This window comes from Dermochelys coriacea, chromosome 2 (assembly GCF_009764565.3).
Source record: "Dermochelys coriacea isolate rDerCor1 chromosome 2, rDerCor1.pri.v4, whole genome shotgun sequence".
Classification (NCBI taxonomy): Eukaryota; Metazoa; Chordata; order Testudines; family Dermochelyidae; genus Dermochelys; species Dermochelys coriacea.
Window position 1 is genome coordinate 36,854,291 of NC_050069.1, and position 12,605 is coordinate 36,866,895.

At 41.0% G+C, this 12,605-nt stretch overlaps 1 protein-coding gene across 23 annotated transcripts in view; it reads right to left on the reverse strand.

Moving 5' to 3' along the window:
• RIMS2 (regulating synaptic membrane exocytosis 2) overlaps positions 1-12,605 on the reverse strand; it is a 786,041-nt gene that overhangs the window by 312,532 nt on the left and 460,904 nt on the right. For all 23 annotated transcript variants that reach the window (XM_043507439.1, XM_043507441.1, XM_043507440.1 and 20 more), the window contains 3 exons: positions 4,332-4,462; positions 1,630-1,801; positions 852-1,005 (listed from right to left, as the gene is read on the reverse strand). In XM_043507439.1, coding sequence (XP_043363374.1) covers positions 852-1,005; positions 1,630-1,801; positions 4,332-4,462 — 457 coding nt within the window. The remainder of the gene's footprint in view (positions 1-851; positions 1,006-1,629; positions 1,802-4,331; positions 4,463-12,605) is intronic.

Below are 12,605 nucleotides of genomic sequence, written 5' to 3' on the forward strand. Positions count from 1 at the left end.
CACCATGAAAGGTTTTCCTCCTTTCCCCCCCCTGCTGTGGGTGATGGCTTATCTTAAGTGATCACTTTCCTTACAGTGTGTATGATAAACCCATTGTTTCATGTTCTCTGTGTGTGTGTATATAAATCTCTCCTCTGTTTTTTCCACCAAATGCATCCGATGAAGTGAGCTGTAGCTCACGAAAGCTTATGCTCTAATAAATTTGTTAGTCTCTAAGGTGCCACAAGTACTCCTTTTCTTTTTGAGAATACAGACTAACACGGCTGCTACTCTGAAACCTATACAAAATAGAGTTATGAAGCACCCCTTTACTTGCAAAATCAAACAAAAACTTTTGCATGGCAAATGGTCTGACAATTCGGAATTGTCAGAATTTAACAAAATGTTGAACATGCTCTTTTTACTGTAGTGATAGTATCAAAAGGCAGTAACAAACAATTGTATTAAATTCAATACATGCAAAGTTACGTACAAGTCATTGTGCTTCATTTTTTAAAAATGTTTAGGCTGAAGACAAAGTTACTGTGCTTTCAGTTTGGGTGTACAATCAGATTACAAGGTCCTCAGCTGGTGCAAACTGGCATAACTTCATTAACTAAATTAATTTCCTTCAGCTGAGGATCTGGCCCATATATTTTAAGAAAGAATGCATTGTCATGCACTATTCGGCATTAGTGTTTTGAGTAGTTCAGATGCTCATTGGCAATCACAAAAGGCATTGATTAATGGCAATGAAAAACAAACACACAATGTCAACTGCTGCTTTTACAAATCTTTAGCTTAGAATGTAACATACTGTACACTCTAATTTAGATGAGATATACACAGCATTAGTAATATTAATAACCTACTTTGTAACCTCCGTGTAGGGCTTTCACCATGTAGCTGTCTGCGAGGCAAATATGGCGAGGGATGGGGAAGTGGCAATGAAGAAACATCATGTGTCTGAAGTTTGTACCAGTGAGGTTCATCATCTAATAGTGCTGTCTCTAGCTCAATAAGAATCTACAAATGAAACAAGCACAGGTGTTACAGTGGAACACTATTTTAAAATAGGTGTTTCTACACATTTTATTCTATTCATTTTTCTCATGTTAACATACACATTTGAAATTAAAGAGTTCTTGCATTCACTCAAAAATGAGCCATCAAGATACTTACGAATATAGTACTTGTAACAAATCTTGACACCGAATAAGACAAACACGTCTAACTTTAATAGCAACCATTGCACCTTAATGACAATCTGAACAGCATATAAACATCTTGGGACAAATTAATAAACAATCATATTTCAACATCTTCAGTACAGTTACACCAGGGACAAATTTGGACTGTTATCAACAATCCTCAAAGAATATGACTTTTTGAAACTATGTTCATGTTCTTATTAAGACAGAACAACTAAAGAACCGAATCTGATACCAACATTACATCGTAAATTTCAGGTAACTTTTAGGAAGAGTTACTATTAAGCAGTCAAATATGTGCAAAAGTGTCAGCTTTTTTTTTTACATCAGATAAAAATATGTTATTCACAAGAGCCAAGGAAATCATCAGTCATCCATGTACTATTGATAAAGTCCCCAAACTACTGTGATTATGAAGAGTCAAAATAGTTCCAAATACCTCTCCTAAAAATTCACTTTCTTCCTCACGAACTCGTGCTTGGTCCCAAAGGGTAATCTCCAACATTCGTTCTCGAAATTCTCTCCGATGAACTGGAGAATAAATGAATGTTTGGTTCCATTTGGGTTCCAATGTTTTCTTTACTGTTTTTGTTCTTCTTTTGTTTTTATCACTGCAAAGAGCAATTTAAACATTAAAGACTTCCAAAACCTACTACATTGTACTAAGCATTTTGTTAAATGCATGATCTCTTAGAACAGTGGTAATTTGTGTATAGTTTGAAAGATTAACAATAAACCAGAAGGACATCAGAATTAAGAGTTTCTGATGAAATAAAGATTAGGACCTGGGATTGGTCATAATTTACAGTTTTGTATTTGTATGAAGTGTGTTTACAAAGTTCATTAGTTTAAAACTAGCTGGGTTCTTTGCATCATTCAACTGCAGTACTAATTTATATATTTTAACAATATAATGAAGACACTGGCACATTTGCAAATACTCTAAGCATAACATACTAATTATATGGATAACAACTGCATTATTTGTAAATTCCTGGTAGCTAGATGTCAGAACAACATGTTAACTATGTAGTTGCATTTTATTCATATTGTTAAAGAACTTATTTGCATATTTCAACTCTCAAGATTTGTTCACCATAGAGAACTAAGTTACATTGGACATGTTTTCCAGTGAAATTTGTTTAGTCAGAACTTCACATGCTCACCTAGTTAAATGCTTGAATTGTCTAACTGCACTTTCCCTCTTGAAGGTTACTTTTTCATGTGTATGCATTTCATACTATTTTAGCCTACTAGGTTTATTCTTCAGAGGGAAAAAAAGCAGTTTGGCTGTCCGAAGAAAACTAATTCAATAAGACAAACTGCTGTTTCTTTTATATATGAGAGGAAATACCAGGAATAATTAAAGGAAAAATTCTACACTCCTCACATAAAGAAAAAAAAAAAACACAAAGTATTTCTTGTAAAACATTACCAAATCATAGTAAAATTCCAAAATATATCATTATTGGTATTGTATACATTATTTTATTTTAATAATATATTTCTATTTATTTTATATTATATTTGGGGATTTTTTCTTCTTTTCATCACCTGACCATCCTTTTCCAAACTAGGGTACAGGGGTCTTTCTGCCCATATCCCATTGCATTATAAGAGCTCTAATTATCTAACAATATGAATACAAAAATTATTGGTGGGCATATTGATCTTCAAAAATGTGGACAAGATAAATATAATAAAACAATTAATCTGATACCCAGCTAGTGCAGATTGTTGTCTACTCCATTGTCTTCAATGACACTATGCGAATTTGCACAAGCTGAGGATCTAGACCATTATATCTTATTAAGCCAATGGTTTAAAAACTTTTAAGGCAAAGAGGCCCAACAGGCACCTTTTTGTAAAAAAGCTTTTGAAATACAGCAATGCATATGATGATGGCATAAAAGATATCACAGTATCCAAGTTAACATAAAATGGATAAACCATTCTTCCTTGGCTAACTTCACCATTTTATCCTATTTCAGGGTACTTTACCATACTGTATAGTGTGAAGGTGAAAAGGACAATCTTGCAAGGAGTTGAGCACCCTCAATTCCTGTTGAAATCAATGGAAACTGAAGGTACTTAGCACCTTTGATGATTAGACAATTCTTTCTAATTAAATATTTAAGGTTAACTGGCTCTGCCCCAGACAGGGCTCAGGAGAGATGCATAGGAAGGCAGAATCTCCAGGCTGGGAAACATTTATGTATAGTATAACAAACAAATGCAGTAAAAATACTTATTTTAAAGATGCACATTATTCTATAGCTCCATCAATTGGTTTTTCATATACTGATTCCACAATTTACAACAAACCTCTGCTACATTTTGCAACATACCACAAAATAAAGTCAAATGTTCCCCTCTGCCAACATGAGCAGAGGAAACACAGATGAGCAGATCCAGTCAGAGGGACTCCTCTACCTGTTCCCCTTCCCTCTGACCCAATGGAAACAACTACATTCACAGAATCAAGCACTGAGATAAAAGGAGTCAGGGGAGGTAAAGGCCCCATCACACCATCATCTTCCCCTAAATGCCATGGGGATTACTGTGTAGTGAGAAAGGCCTACAGTTAGAGCTGAGGGTTCTCAGCATGTCACAGGTTTGGGTCTTGTTCAGCATTAACTTGTCAGTATCACAATTTGATGACCATGGTTTTTGGATGCCAAACCCTCTTTCTGTTTTGCTATAGGGAAGGGGATAAGGGGACAATGAATGCCTTGAAGAAATTATCAGTCAGAAAGTCAATGAATCTATATCTGTGGAATTTCCTGTCCCCGACACAAGAATAACCAGCAGATAATATGGCCTTAAAATATTAACAACAGTATTTGCAAACAACAGCTCATCATGCAATGCAGACAGGTTTATCTTTAGTTTGCCATCCAATAGTTGATAAAATAATCCAATTGAAGTTAATTTGTTTAATAGAAAATAGTATTCAAAGAAATGTAAAACCTGTTCTTCATCGTTGCATAACATATTCAATCGCTAAATTCCATTCTTTACATTCTATAAGATCTCATGTATGACCAGTACTAGCTAGCAATCTCTTCTCAAATCTGCATGCCATCTGAATATCTATTTGAACGTCTACTAAAATATCCCTTACTTTTCCCTTGACCCTACCTTCTGTCTGGAAGAAAGTAAATTTTAACATAAGGATTCCTTGGCCTCCCATCTTCCCTTGAAGGAAGATCCTTTGCTCCCAATATTGTGACTATCAACTGATGACCAACCTTGTCATACCACAGCTTTATCTGTAACGAGAAAATATGCATTAGTCAGCTCATTTCTTTAACAATCTAGCACACTATTCCTCCTCCCAAGATGCATTTTACTCTTCAGCCCCTCAACTGTGATGGTTTTTATTGATTATTACAACCCAGATAATTTTTATTCCATTTTGTAAATTGTAGTGAGGCAGAAAAATGAAAGGATACACTGTAATAAAGTCAATGTGTATCAAAAGTTATTTCATAAAAAAACCCTGCACATATATGCATATTATTTCTTTCTCATTGATTTCCAAATAGTGAACTGTTTAAAATTATGTTCCTTTTGTAGTTTTGGGTTCTGCTATATGGTATTTAGTTACATGGGTCTTTAAATATTTTGCCATTTCTAAGGGCTTTATTCACAGTGAATGAATGTTTCATATCCTGTTGGGGAAAAAAAGACTATGGAATGAAGCCCTAGGCATTATGGATCTGTTCAAATGATATTCAGAATAGTATTGGAGGCATGTTTATGTTCAATTCTCAGGAGCTTTCCACAAACAGATGAAAGGGGGGTGAATGTTTCATTATGATGATTCCTTCCTCAATCCAACTCAGCATAATAACCAAACCAACAGGCCAAAAAAAATCTTATTTAGGTGTACAAGTTGTTTTTATTATTAATTAATCTCAGAACTAGATTAGCCATGGAGTATCCTTTTAACTACAGGTATTAGAAGTTCATAACAAACTGCTATTTAGACATTACAGCCTAAACATTATGCTTCTAAATATATATTGCTCACATATAGAGCATATCTACATTAGACCATTGAACTCTTTCAGGGGTAAATGGTGTAGCCAGAGCAGGATTAAGTATTAAATATAATCAGGGTATCACATGATAGTGTGATAACATCCCTGACACATCAATACAGACAGGCTGACAGAACAGACTATCTGTACAAGAATGTCTGCTCCAGACAGAGGAAGAACTAGAGATATTAGAGGAAGCAGCAGCTACTATTGGCACCTGCTAGAGCCAGGGAGGGGAGTGCTCAGTCCTGTCACTCCACGCCTACCAGAGCAGCCCATCTCCAAGCACAGACACATCCCAGCAGAGGTAAATCTTGTGATGGGAGCTGCCAACACGACAACTCCTGATGGGCAGGAGGTTGGGGGTTGACACCACCTCTCCTGATCCTAATTCACACTCTTTGGTTAGGCCAGGGGAAGGGGCACATCAGCTGGTACCACAGCTTCTAGTCTTCAGGCAACCAGAGACAGACCTTGGCAGCTGGCACACTTCTCAGGTCATATGACAAAAACACAACAGGCTGGCTCAGGCTTCTGTAGTTCCCAGTACTTCAGTGATTTTGGTAGAACATGACCACAAACACTCGGCTTTATTTTCTGGTGGGCCAGGGCCTCTCTCCTCCCCAATCCACACTATGGTGCCAAACGTCAGCCAGTGATATTCAAATGGATGCTCAAAGGAAGGAGGTGGCCTCTGTTCCCCGCTATCACTTCCTCTAAAATTTCTCTTCAGGATAAGAGTGGGCCTCTAGCTCACTAAGAAGCTTTGTGGAGACACCTCTGTACTCCCAGTTAGGTGGCTCTATAACTACTCCAAACAGAAGATGGAGGGAGTGGTGCTACTCTTGACATCTTCAACTCACACAGAGAGCTCTAGAGGGCTGTTCCCCCAACCACTCGATTCAGAGGGCTCTGGCAACCTTCCCCCAAATTGAGGACTGATGTTCATTGAAGTTGCACAGTTGGGTGGGGAGGGCTGCATTGACCACCCATATGTCTTGGGCACCCCCACCCACTCACAGAGAGGTCACTAGGGAGGTTTTGCCTCACCACATCACTCCCAAACAGAGAGCTCTGGGGTGGGGGCACTGTCAATATCACCCCTTTATCACCCATAAAGAGTACTATATGGGTTGCCCCTGCTGCTACCACCAACACACCTGAGCAGGATTTTCCATGCTCTGGGCTGCTGCAGGTCAGAACAGGCACCAGAACTGATGACAGAACGAGGAGTAATGGTCTCAAGTTGCAATGGGGGAGGTTTAGATTGGATATTAGGAAAAACTTTTTCACTAAGAGGGTGGTGAAACACTGGAATGCGTTACCTAGGGAGGTGGTAGAATCTCCTTCCTTAGAGGTTTTTAAGGTCAGGCTTGACAAAGCCCTGGCTAGGATGATTTAACTGGGACTTGGTCCTGCTTTGAGCAGGGGGTTGGACTAGATGACCTTCTGGGGTCCCTTCCAACCCTGATATTCTATGATTCTATGATTCTATGAGAGCAAGGAGCTGGTTTTGCATGTGTTCTCAAAGCCCCCTCTGCTGGGCCCAGACAGCATGGAGGAGGAAGGTGCCTGATTTGAATGCTGAGGGAGAAGAGAAGGACTGAGAGGGGCAGGTTACGGGAATAGATTGGGACAAGGAGCCTGGATGGGGGAGGCTGGAATGCGGGAGAAGCTAAGTGGGACTAGGAGTTGAGGTTGAGGTGGGGAGATTGGGACTGGCTGGGCAAGGAGACTGGCAGTATGAGCCCAGGAGAGAAACACAATGAGACTGGTTCCAGTAGGTGGTGAGGGAAAGAAGACTGTGATTATATGAGGAGCATAGGGGGAGGCAGGGTCTGGAAGAGAAGGAGACTGGTAACTAGTGGGGATGTTGGGAGAGGTGTGGGAAAGGGGAGAGAGACCTTATGAGGAGCCATGAGCGTAATAAAGGTAGCTGTTGCAGAAGTTGGATAGTGTATGGCGAATGAGGCAGGGAATTACAGGAAGAAAAAGGAGGGTCTCATTTTTAAGGCAGTAGAATACTCTCGTCAGGAACTGGATTCTATCCTTGCCTTGTCAACGAGTTCCTATGCAACGTTGGGCAAGTCACTTAAATCAAACTTCTTATAGGTGGTCACTAATTCTGTGTTCTTCAGGTGCCCAACTTGAGGCCCAGCGGTCTTATTTGTAGAAGGGCTGAGCACTCACAGCTGGAATTGAAGTCAATGTGAGCTGTGCTTTGAACATAATAATTGTTATATAATGTTAAGTAGTATGAAAAATCAGACATGATAGGCATCTCAAAGTGGACACCCAAAACTAGTGGATTATTTTGACCTTAATCTCTTTGTGCCTCAGTTCCTCATCTGTGAAATGGGGATAATGCCACCCTCTGACCCCCATCTCACAGGGCTGGTGTGGAAATAAATTCATTAATGTTTGTGAAGCATTCAAATATTATTGTGATGAACACCATAGAAATTCCCATGATAATTCTGTCTTCAGAGCAGGATTTGAATAGTGTGCAGTAATTAAGGGCTAGAGACACACATTGAACAATGGAGTGAAAATAACTATTGAAGAACTGCTCATTAATGTCCATTTTATGCACTGAATGAGGCCGGGGTCCCATTGAAAATATAGTATGTGATAATGTTATAAAAGACTGTAGCATAATGCATATGCATAAGGGGACTGGATTAAGATTGCACAGACAACCTTAATTCTCGCATTTCATAATTTTTGAGTGCTTAACTTTGCAACCTTGACAATGTTATTTTAATGTTAGGGAGGAGCACATGTTGTGTGTATAATATATGATATACTTTACTCAGCCAGTTGTATCTTACAGTTGTAAAAACAGACTGTATTTACACCTGTTAACATTATGGCATCTTTGATTTCTTTATTGATTTGTTCCAATCATCTGTACAAATGTCTTGAAGTGGGGAAATGCACTCTCACATAACTGCATGCAGAGGTCACAGTTGAAGGTGACCACAAGCTTTACTGACATCCTCTGCCATGCAAACTTTGGCTCTGAGGTCACTATGGTTATCACCACTAACCTTAGGTGGTATTGAGCTTTGCTTTTTTCTCCTTTTATGTATAATGTGCATATTTATTTTTATGCATTATAATTATTTTTATAATTATAATGTTTTATAGCTGAAATAATATGTTCTTTTCTATTTTGTGTTATTTTTGAGCAAATGATACCTCAGAGGGATGGTTTTGTTTAAAATTTTATTTAGATTAAGCTTCTATAAATGCAGATGTTACTCCTCAGGTGGGGAAGTTTGTGGTGTAGCTGACATGAACTTTTGACTACCTTCCCAAAATAAAGAGTGGCTCCTGAGCATAGCCAAAACCAGACTAATGCTGCCTTGGCTGCTCTCTGGCCTGCTGGGAACAAGTATGGGAGGAGTGCTAACAGGCAACAGTGGGTGCAGATGTTACTGAGGGTGGGAAAGAGTATTGTAGGGCTGAGCTGGGAGGACCAACTTCACCTATATTTCCTGTCTACATGCACAATGGAACGTCATGAACTGATCTGCTATGGAAATGTATTTATTTGGAAATGTTACTGTTCCTAGTAACACTTGTGAACAAGAAATACCAAATCTCTATGGAGATTTCTGGCAAACTACACACATGAATGACTGGTTTCAGAGTAGCAGCCGTGTTAGTCTGTATTCGCAAAAAGAAAAGGAGTACTTGTGGCACCTTAGAGACTAACAAATTTATTAGAGCATAAGCTTTCGTGAGCTACAGCTCACTTCATCGGATGCATTTGGTGGAAAAAACAGAGGAGAGATTTATATACACACACACAGAGAACATGAAACAATGGGTTTATCATACACACTGTAAGGAGAGTGATCACTTAAGATAAGCCATCACCAACAGCAGGGGGGGAAGGAGGAAAACCTTTCATGGTGACAAGCAGGTAGGCTAATTCCAGCAGTTAACAAGAATATCAGAGGAACAGTGGGGGGTGGGGTGGGAGGGAGAAATACCATGGGGAAATAGTTTTACTTTGTGTAATGACTCATCCATTCCCAGTCTCTATTCAAGCCTAAGTTAATTGTATCCAGTTTGCAAATTAATTCCAATTCAGCAGTCTCTCGTTGGAGTCTGTTTTTGAAGCTTTTTTGTTGAAGGATAGCCACTCTTAGGTCTGTGATCGAGTGACCAGAGAGATTGAAGTGTTCTCCAACTGGTTTTTGAATGTTATAATTCTTGACGTCTGATTTGTGTCCATTCATTCTTTTACGTAGAGACTGTCCAGTTTGGCCAATGTACATGGCAGAGGGGCATTGCTGGCACATGATGGCATATATCACATTGGTAGATGCGCAGGTGAACGAGCCTCTGATAGTGTGGCTGATGTGATTAGGCCCTATGATGGTATCCCCTGAATAGATATGTGGACAGAGTTGGCAACGGGCTTTGTTGCAAGGATAGGTTCCTGGGTTAGTGGTTCTGTTGTGTGGTGTGTGGTTGCTGGTGAGTATTTGCTTCAGATTGGGGGGCTGTCTGTAAGCAAGGACTGGTCTGTCTCCCAAGATCTGAGAGAGCGATGGCTCGTCCTTCAGGATAGGTTGTAGATCCTTGATGATGCGTTGGAGAGGTTTTAGTTGGGGGCTGAAGGTGATGGCTAGTGGCGTTCTGTTGTTTTCTTTGTTGGGCCTGTCCTGTAGTAGGTGACTTCTGGGTACTCTTCTGGCTCTGTCAATCTGTTTCTTCACTTCAGCAGGTGGGTATTGTAGTTGTAGGAATGCATGATAGAGATCTTGTAGGTGTTTGTCTCTGTCTGAGGGGTTGGAGCAAATGCGGTTATATCGTAGCGCTTGGCTGTAGACAATGGATCGAGTGGTATGATCTGGATGAAAGCTAGAGGCATGTAGGTAGGAATAGCGGTCAGTAGGTTTCCGATATAGGGTGGTGTTTATGTGACCATCGCTTATTAGCACCGTAGTGTCCAGGAAGTGGATCTCTTGTGTGGACTGGTCCAGGCTGAGGTTGATGGTGGGATGGAAATTGTTGAAATCATGGTGGAATTCCTCAAGAGCTTCTTTTCCATGGGTCCAGATGATGAAGATGTCATCAATGTAGCGCAAGTAGAGTAGGGGCATTAGGGGACGAGAGCTGAGGAAGCGTTGTTCTAAGTCAGCCATAAAAATGTTGGCATACTGTGGGGCCATGCGGGTACCCATCGCAGCGCAGTTTTTAGGAAGATCACCAATGGACAGTAGTTTCCTCAGGAAATCAGTGGTGTCTCGAAGATAGCTGGGAGTGCTGGTAACGAAGGGCCTGAGGAGGGAGTCTACATAGCCAGACAATCCTGCTGTCAGGGTGCCAATGCCTGAGATGATGGGGCGTCCAGGATTTCCAGGTTTATGGATCTTGGATAGCAGATAGAATACCCCAGGTCGGGACTCCAGGGGTGTGTCTGTGCGGATTTGTTCTTGTGCTTTTTCAGGGAGTTTCTTGAGCAAATGCTGTAGTTTCTTTTGGTAACTCTCAGTGGGATCAGAGGGTAATGGCTTGTAGAAAGTGGTGTTGGAGAGCTGCCTAGTAGCCTCTTGTTCATACTCCGACCTATTCATGATGACGACAGCACCTCCTTTGTCAGCCTTTTTGATTATGATGTCAGAGTTGTTCCTGAGGCTGTGGATGGCACTGTGTTCTGCATGGCTGAGGTTATGGGGTAAGCGATGCTGCTTTTCCACAATTTCAGCTCGTGCACGTCGGCGGAAGCAGTCTATGTAGAAATCCAGGCTGCTGTTTCGACCTTCAGGAGGAGTCCATCCAGAATCCTTCTTTTTGTAGTGTTGGCAGGAAGGTCTCTGTGGGTTAATATGTTGGTCAGAGGTGTGTTGGAAATATTCCTTGAGTCTGAGACGTCGAAAATAGGATTCTAGGTCACCACAGAACTGTATCATGTTCATGGGGGTGGAGGGGCAAAAGGAGAGGCCCCGAGATAGGACAGATTCTTCCGCTGGGCTAAGAGTATAGTTGGATAGATTAACAATATTGCTGGGTGGGTTACGGGAACCATTGTTGTGGCCCCTTGTGGCATATAGTAGTTTAGATAGTATATATATATATATATATATATATATAGTAGTTTAGAACTACAGTCCATTGGTGATCTTCCTAAAAACACCATCCTAGCCACTATGGATGTAGAAGTCCTCTACACCAACATTCCACACAAAGATGGACTACAAGCCGTCAGGAACAGTATCCCCGATACTGTCACGGCTAACCTGGTGGCAGAACTTTGTGACTTTGTCCTGACCCATAACTATTTCACATTTGGTGACAATGTATACCTTCAAATCAGCGGCACTGCGATGAGTACCCGCATGGCCCCACAGTATGCCAACATTTTTATGGCTGACTTAGAACAACGCTTCCTCAGCTCTCGTCCCCTAATGCCCCTACTCTACTTGCGCTACATTGATGACATCTTCATCATCTGGACCCATGGAAAAGAAGCTCTTGAGGAATTCCACCATGATTTCAACAATTTCCATCCCACCATCAACCTCAGCCTGGACCAGTCCACACAAGAGATCCACTTCCTGGACACTACGGTGCTAATAAGCGATGGTCACATAAACACCACCCTATATCGGAAACCTACTGACCGCTATTCCTACCTACATGCCTCTAGCTTTCATCCAGATCATACCACTCGATCCATTGTCTACAGCCAAGCGCTACGATATAACCGCATTTGCTCCAACCCCTCAGACAGAGACAAACACCTACAAGATCTCTATCATGCATTCCTACAACTACAATACCCACCTGCTGAAGTGAAGAAACAGATTGACAGAGCCAGAAGAGTACCCAGAAGTCACCTACTACAGGACAGGCCCAACAAAGAAAACAACAGAACGCCACTAGCCATCACCTTCAGCCCCCAACTAAAACCTCTCCAACGCATCATCAAGGATCTACAACCTATCCTGAAGGACGAGCCATCGCTCTCTAAGATCTTGGGAGACAGACCAGTCCTTGCTTACAGACAGCCCCCCAATCTGAAGCAAATACTCACCAGCAACCACACACCACACAACAGAACCACTAACCCAGGAACCTATCCTTGCAACAAAGCCCGTTGCCAACTCTGTCCACATATCTATTCAGGGGATACCATCATAGGGCCTAATCACATCAGCCACACTATCAGAGGCTCGTTCACCTGCGCATCTACCAATGTGATATATGCCATCATGTGCCAGCAATGCCCCTCTGCCATGTACATTGGCCAAACTGGACAGTCTCTACGTAAAAGAATGAATGGACACAAATCAGACGTCAAGAATTATAACATTCAAAAACCAGTTGGAGAACACTTCAATCTCTCTGG